The sequence below is a fragment of the Nelumbo lutea genome, chromosome 4 (assembly GCF_056320005.1).
Source record: "Nelumbo lutea isolate HS-2025 chromosome 4, American lotus-T2T, whole genome shotgun sequence".
NCBI lineage: Eukaryota > Viridiplantae > Streptophyta > Magnoliopsida > Proteales > Nelumbonaceae > Nelumbo > Nelumbo lutea.
In genome coordinates, this window is record NC_142687.1 from 56,240,701 (window position 1) to 56,247,863 (window position 7,163).

The 7,163-nt window shown below is 40.2% G+C and overlaps 1 protein-coding gene across 1 annotated transcript; it reads right to left on the minus strand.

The window, feature by feature from the left end:
* Positions 1–3,912: 3,912 nt before the first annotated feature.
* Positions 3,913–5,954, minus strand: LOC148860724 (putative xyloglucan galactosyltransferase GT17). Its single transcript, XM_088941700.1, has one exon. It carries the CDS (start codon positions 5,468–5,470, stop codon positions 4,052–4,054), a length of 1,419 nt encoding a protein of 472 aa, XP_088797826.1. The 5' UTR covers positions 5,471–5,954; the 3' UTR covers positions 3,913–4,051.
* Positions 5,955–7,163: the final 1,209 nt, after the last annotated feature.

A 7,163-nucleotide genomic window follows, 5' to 3' on the forward strand; every position in this document is an offset into this window, starting at 1 on the left:
CACTTTATAACTACATCAGCGGCCTCGGGGCCACCTCGGTAGACCAAACTACGAATAGCTAGATGGGATCTTAGGTCGATGTATGATGCAACCTGCTTCCATCAAAGTACCCCGTTCCCGCCAATACATTAGATTAGCATGAGAGGTGACCTGTTTCTGTCGACCTAACCTGAGTTCAGCTAGCGGCCTGTCGGATCTCCCCATTGAGTAAGTTACCGTCACCAACTTCTCTAGGATCATGATGCTTGATCGTTAAACCTATCTTTCTGCAACGTCTGCATCGGAGTTGATCGGACGAACCTTATCTCTCTGTGTGGATCACATATCCGACTGTGAGGTCTCCTCTGAACTTGGTGGACACAGTTTCCCAGAAATCTCGGACGCGTTACAGGAAACTCCTGGTTTCTTACGCCTATATAAAGGAGTCCTCTCCCTTAGAGAAGGTATGCGCGATTTAGCTCTCACAATGCTCTAGCTCTCCAACATACTTCGCTGACTTAAGCATCAAAGTGTCTGACTCGAGTAAAGCAACCCAAGTACTCTGATACTGTCTTTTTGCAAATCGACCCGACAAACTCGCCAACTCGACATCTAAGCTGCCTTCTAATAGGGAGCTGCCAGATGTCACCTCATCGGATAACTCAAGCTGCCGTGAAAGGCAAGTGGGGTCCAATCTCTCTTAGGTCCCACACTTGTACGCATGAGAGGCTATATGCACCTATAACCAATGAATGTAAGCGACGAATGCAAAGTGGCATCTCGGAAAGATTGTACAACGATTCAAGCATGGGCTCGCCACTAAAAGAGGGCTAACTTGGGCATGGGTTTGCCACTCAAAGAGGCCGCTAACATGGGAATTGGTTTATCACCAAAAAGAGGGCTAATTCCGGCGTGGGTTTGCCAACCAAAGAAAACTTGAGCACGGGCTCACCACCCCAAGAGGACTATCTCACGTATGGGTTCACTATCGCAGAAAAATTAGTTCGAACGTGACCCAAGGTGCATCATCCTTGAAAAATGGTCAGATAATGAACTCTGAAATGACAGCCACACCATTCTCTTCTCTCTCTCCCTTGAATCGTCCGGTCAATCGAATGAACATCATACACCCACGTGTCATGCCCAAAATAAATGTGGGGGACGTCGAGATCAAGAGATGGTTGAATCCAATGTTTTTAAAATCGAATTGGACAAAGAACCTGTCAGGCCCAGTTCTCGCGTCGAACGGTCCGATTGTTCGAACTGAACAGATGGCCTAACAAAAAAAAATTTAAAAACTTAAAAAAAATAAAAAACAATCAAAATGTTGAATGATTCGAATGTTTAGATCACTTGAATTAACAGTTTATTGATCAAATCAACAGTTTTTTAAAAAATAACGATAAAACAGAACCGGTCATCTGACCGTTTCTGATTTTTCTGTCCGGATTTTGAAAATCATGATTAAATCATTAAGATTGACAAGATATGCAGACTAACTGCAGCCCTTGGAGAGGGTTAGTGATTGCATTTATTGAGCTTAATTAACGAGACATGAACGCATCAGGATCAAGCCATTTTTAGGCATGCAGCATGCAGAGGTGGTATTAATTATTTTGGAAAGGCCTCAACAGTACATGATTTTCGAACCGCGGTTGACCCGGATTATTAGACCATTTGGCCCAAGAACCATTCAATCAATCGGTTTCATTTTACCCTAAATTTGATCTTTGATGGAAAATTGTTGAATTGGTCAATAACCTGTTTGATCTGTGCAGTTGAATTATCGCCTGTTTAACGATTTTTGACTCTTTTTTATTTTTAAAATTTTTATTATCAGAATAAATCATTCATTTGAACTGAATGCTCAAATCATCAACCCAAAAATCGGTGGTCAAAACGATTTCATTTTCAAATCATTGATACCTTTCCAAAATAATTATTAAAGGTTTCACCCGAGGATTTATACTGTGAGGCACGCTCAGATCCGGGTCGTTGGGGCTATAAATACCCCAATTCACCGCATTAAAGAGAACAGAGCAAGGAAGATCAAAGCCATTAACTCCTCCAGGTTCTTCCGTCCTAAAAATCCGTTACTCTTGCAGTAACCAGCTCGGACTATTGAACCCCTTCCGGTTCGAACCGACCTCTCAATCCTGAACCCCGACACATATCTCCCATAGATGTAGATCGAAGGCTGAATTAGTAAATTACACAAGTCATAATTTTATCTTCCGTCAACGTTCATAGTATCAACGTATTACTAAAACCTCCAGTATTAGCATCTAAAACGTACAACACTGCACAATTTTTTACTTTGTTCATCAGTCCCATAATTACATAATGGATGCAATAGGAGAAACCTTTAAACATATCAAGGTTTTAAAACTGACCCAGACAACGAATCAGTTAAGGGTTCGGTTTCCAGGTCAAACGATTTAACCATTTGAATCGAATGGATGACCCGTTTTGATAAAAAACAAAAATTTAAAAAAATAAAAAATAGTCAAAACCGTTAAATGATTGAATGGTTTAATTGCCCGATTCAACAATTTGCTGATCAAATCAATGTTTTTTTGACAAAAATCTGATTTTAGGAGAAATCGGAACAGATCACTTAATCAGTTCCCAGTTTTTTTGTCCGATTTTTCGGTCCAGTCCGATTTTAAAAACCAAAACCTAATTTTGATATTTCGCGTTTCAGTGAGGTTAAAAATGACATACGTAGATATATGTGCTTGAAAAAAGGCTTTAATAGTCAAGAATTGGAGGGTGAAATTAGGAAAAACGAAACATAGAAAGAGAAAAGGAAAGGGCTCAAACTTCTCATATGATGGCCCATCGCAGATTATTCCAATAACCATAATTGGTCAATGAACACATCGAGGAAACTGACAAGCAACATTTGGTAGACAGAAACGCCATTTTTCCTTTCTATGTTCACTACTGGGAAGGTATTATCTGGCCGACACTGTAGGGTCACCCACGAAGGCATCAACATGCTGTTTGTTCCTGTCCTAATCCACTCCCCGGAGACAGCATATTCTTTCTGCTCACCCCACCCAAAGGACCACGTTTATTTTGCTCCGGACTAGAGAACAAACAATATATATTCTCAATCAAGAGAAACTGAGAAAGATAAAATATGTACGTTATAAAATATATCAAGAGAAAGGCATACATAAGTCATAAGTAGCAATTTGAAAGAAGAAAATAACTATAGAAGAAAGAACACAAGGCCACCGTATAATTTCCATGTAAGCAAGATAATGTTTTTTCAATCAGAACAACTACCCACTGTACCTTACTCCATTTATAAAATTAAGAAATTTTTTATTAGCATTTATAAAATTAAGAATTAAAACTGCTTAATCGGAGAAGAAGGGGACATGCTGCTCAGCAGTTGTATATAGCATGGTTTTCATAACCGGATTGGATGATTGATCGGAAAAACTGACTGTTTTTCTCTAAAACCGGAATTTTGGCAAAAAAACGTTAATTTAATCAGCAAATCACTGTCCTGAGTGGTTATTGTTCAACGGTTTTGACTGTTTTTTATTTTTATTTTTATTTTTATAACAGGCCCATTTATTTGGTTTGAATGATTGAATCATTTGACCCAGAAATCGAACCCCTGACTGGTTCGTTATCCGATTCAGTTTAAAAACCTTGGTATATAGAATTAATTAAGGCACTGAACAATTAAAAACCCTATAATTAAAACTACGGACAATATTTATAGTTGTGTTTGATATCATTACAATTTCTACTTTTAATCAATACAAGTTCAATTTTTTGAGTAATTAATCTTATCATGCATATTACATCAAATAACCATTTCTACTAAAAATATAAATATAGTGATTGGATTGGATATTAGCATTTATAATATATTGGTTTCAAACTAATAATAATACCGAACATTGTATCGTATTGATATCTCAAAATCTTTTTTTGTATAAAAAATATATAATCTTAAAATTTATTTTGACCAATATAAAACATTCATTGCAAGGAGAAGTAAAATGATACCAAACACAACCTAGAAATTCAAACGTGCAGGATCAGGAACTCAAGCAATCAGTAATTTTGATTGCACATGCTTCGCCAATTCCGCCAGAGCAACGTCAACGGCATCACGGAATCTCCAATTGGTCGCGTTAGGGTGCACATATGTAAGCTTAGGGATCAGGTCAATCACGACACTCCTCATTCTTTCCACTCTGTCCACCGGAATATTAAGCAGCTCTTCCTCGATCCGCGTTGCATTTTCCTCGCTCAGAAAGACCGAGTACTGACTACTCGACTCGGATGGGAGGTACCACGCGTACTGAGAATATGCCGTGTGGGGCGAAAAGAAGACGGGGATGCAACCGGCAAGCAAAGAATCAAATGTGGATCGCCGAGTGAACGAGTCGCCGGGAGCTTGCATGCAGAATTGGGACCTCGTCATTACATTGAGCACCTCACTTGGCTCATGGCACTTACTCGCCCCCACTCCACACTTCAGGAGGTTGCACCGTGTCGACTCCGAGCATTGCCTCAGTATCTCGTCCCTGATGGCAGCCTTTTCTACACCGGTTCGTGGGGCCCCCACGAAGGAGAAGAGGTAGGGCCGGCTGCTGCTTCTCATCATGTTTTGCCACGTCAGCATTTCCTCGGAATTTAAGGGGTGAAAGTAAGAAGGATACGGAATTCCATGCTGATTTGATCCTTGCCACGGATGCCTCTCCACTGTCAGCACCGACATATTCATGACAGGTGGCAAGTTGAGAAGACAATTAGCACCAAAGTCGGGTCCATCCTCGCTCCTCATGAAGTCCCAGGCTGTCCTCCCTAAAGCCAGGAAGTGGTCTCCGCCGTGATGTCTGTGCCACCAAGGCTGCTGACCCAGGTACCCTACTAGATCCACCGCCAGTGTGTCGCGCACCGACAGATCGGGTTCGCGGAACCTGCTAGACGCGTAGAGCCCACCGTAGAAGGGCACATAGAACAAATTCGCTTTGTCGGGATCCAAAGTCCGGCAGGGATGGGCCTCTACTCGTGCGTGGAAGATCATCTCGGCGATGAACTGATGTGTCGCGAACCAGCTCGAGCCCATGTTATCGAGCGGCTGGCCTAGGCCGCGGTTGGCAACGTGCGGGCACATGTCAGTGTAGATGTTTAGATGTCGGCAATCCTGGAGGAGGCCACGGTTGAACCTGTCCGGCAGCTCGTAGACGTAAACCGACACGCTTCCATCGCAGATCGGCTGCTTGTCAAGTGCTGTATGGCCATCAGACTGCTGGACGTGCTCCTGATGAAAATTGAAGAGTTTTGAGGGAGAGGAGAAGAAGAGCAGAAGAGACCAGATGAGAAGGAAGACAGAGAGGTAAAGGAAGTACTTTAGTAGCTGGGTATGAACGGATGTGATGTGTACTCCTTTGTGTTTGAAGGGGTGCCTGTCTCTGTCCGCCATCAAACCTACGGATGGAAGCTTTCTGAAGAACATTATGGCAGGGAAATGGGGTTGCTTTTGTTGGAAGGGAAGAACAAAGACAAAGCAAGATGAGTTGTTTGAGTGGATTTTTACGAGGGAGTGGAGTTTCGGGTAGAAAACAGTTTGAAACTAAGGAGGGAGAAGGAGAAGAAAACTCAGAAAAGAAAGGAATCTGGGAGCAGAGAGGACTATGACAAATTGACAATGCTCTTTTGGGGGAAACAACTGTAAAATTCCCTAACAATTTGACAAGACCAGTTGGCTTGCCAAACCGAAACAAGTCTTCAATTTCCTGACGAGATTCTTGTCCAACGGGCTCAATTTGGCCTTATAGTCAAGCAACTCAAAATGAACGACCCAAATGATCTGTTCTACACTTTTGTTTTTTAATCATTTTACTCTACACTTTATCCCACAGTAAATTAGATAAATAGATTTGACAATTAATTTCTGTAAAAAATTCTGAAGAACAATATAGAGAGCTCGGTATTAATTTCCATCACATAATATTTCCTTAGTTGTTGTCCACTTACCTGCCTCGTTGACTACTTCTCTACATTGTAGTGATAACGAACCTTTCTGTTTTTTCCCTAAATTTATATATTAGTCTGTGGCGTACGTTGGCGGGACATCAACATCAGAAATTGGCCTAATGCGGAGCTTAGTGGTTTAACCGTGGGATTGGAATCTTACATAAGGCGTGGACAGTTTGGTAAGAACAAGTCCAAGACTAGATAATAAAATGGAATTTTAATAATACCCATTATCTGAAAAAAAAAGAATTTTAGTAGAAAATTAAGAAAAATAACGCAGCCAATGAGCAAATAAGCAAAAAAAAAAAAAAACATAGCTAACAAATAAACTAACAAATGCATAAAAAATGGATAAATTAATTGAAGTAGTAGAGTTTCGGTAATGAATATAATAAATTAATGAGAGTTAAATTTGAAGTGAATGGTGCTAAATAATACAGAAATAATGACGGTTGAATTCAAATAAGAGTTCAATGATGCCAAATGTTCCAAATAGGTTAGAAGGGGGTCATATATGGATGCCAAGAAATTTAGAATAATTAAACAATTACAGTTGTGTAATCCAATCGGCTTAAAGTCAAACTATACGTCACATGGTGAATGGATAAGACCAAAGAAAACACCTAACCAAATTTCCCAAAACAAGTTAAATTGAAGCAATATATATTCTGATTTATGGCAATGTATTGGACTGAGCATTAGAGTTTCTTGGGGTCTTGGACCAAGAAATATCAAATCTTTTGGATCAATATTGAATGTAGTACCTAATTATGATGTCCACAAGTAGAGAAATCAAAGTAGTATTTACAGCAAGTTTGAATCTTCCCAAATCACTACAACTAGTTGAAGATGGTGCAATTATGTGTTGGTAGTTTTGGATTTTCTTTCCAGAATTTACAGAAACAAAGACCCAACCTTTCATACGAGTTTGGGTGATATTTTTGACCCAAAATAAGTCTCGAACAATACTAGAAAGATTGAATAACAAGTCTGGTCGGATGGGGTTCAAAACCCTAGCTAAAAAGGTTTCACATGGTTGGATCAATTTCAGCAATGATGGGGAGAACTTGCATGGTTCGATTCCCTCGTATTGCTCCCTATTTATAAACTACAGAGGGGTGCAAGAGCCTTCTCCTTGTCTATGACTCCTGATGTTACTTGATCTGCACTGG

Bases quoted from the DNA above. Each gene is read 5' to 3' on its own strand.
- LOC148860724 (XM_088941700.1), bottom strand. From the start codon at position 5,470: ATGTTCTTCAGAAAGCTTCCATCCGTAGGTTTGATGGCGGACAGAGAC.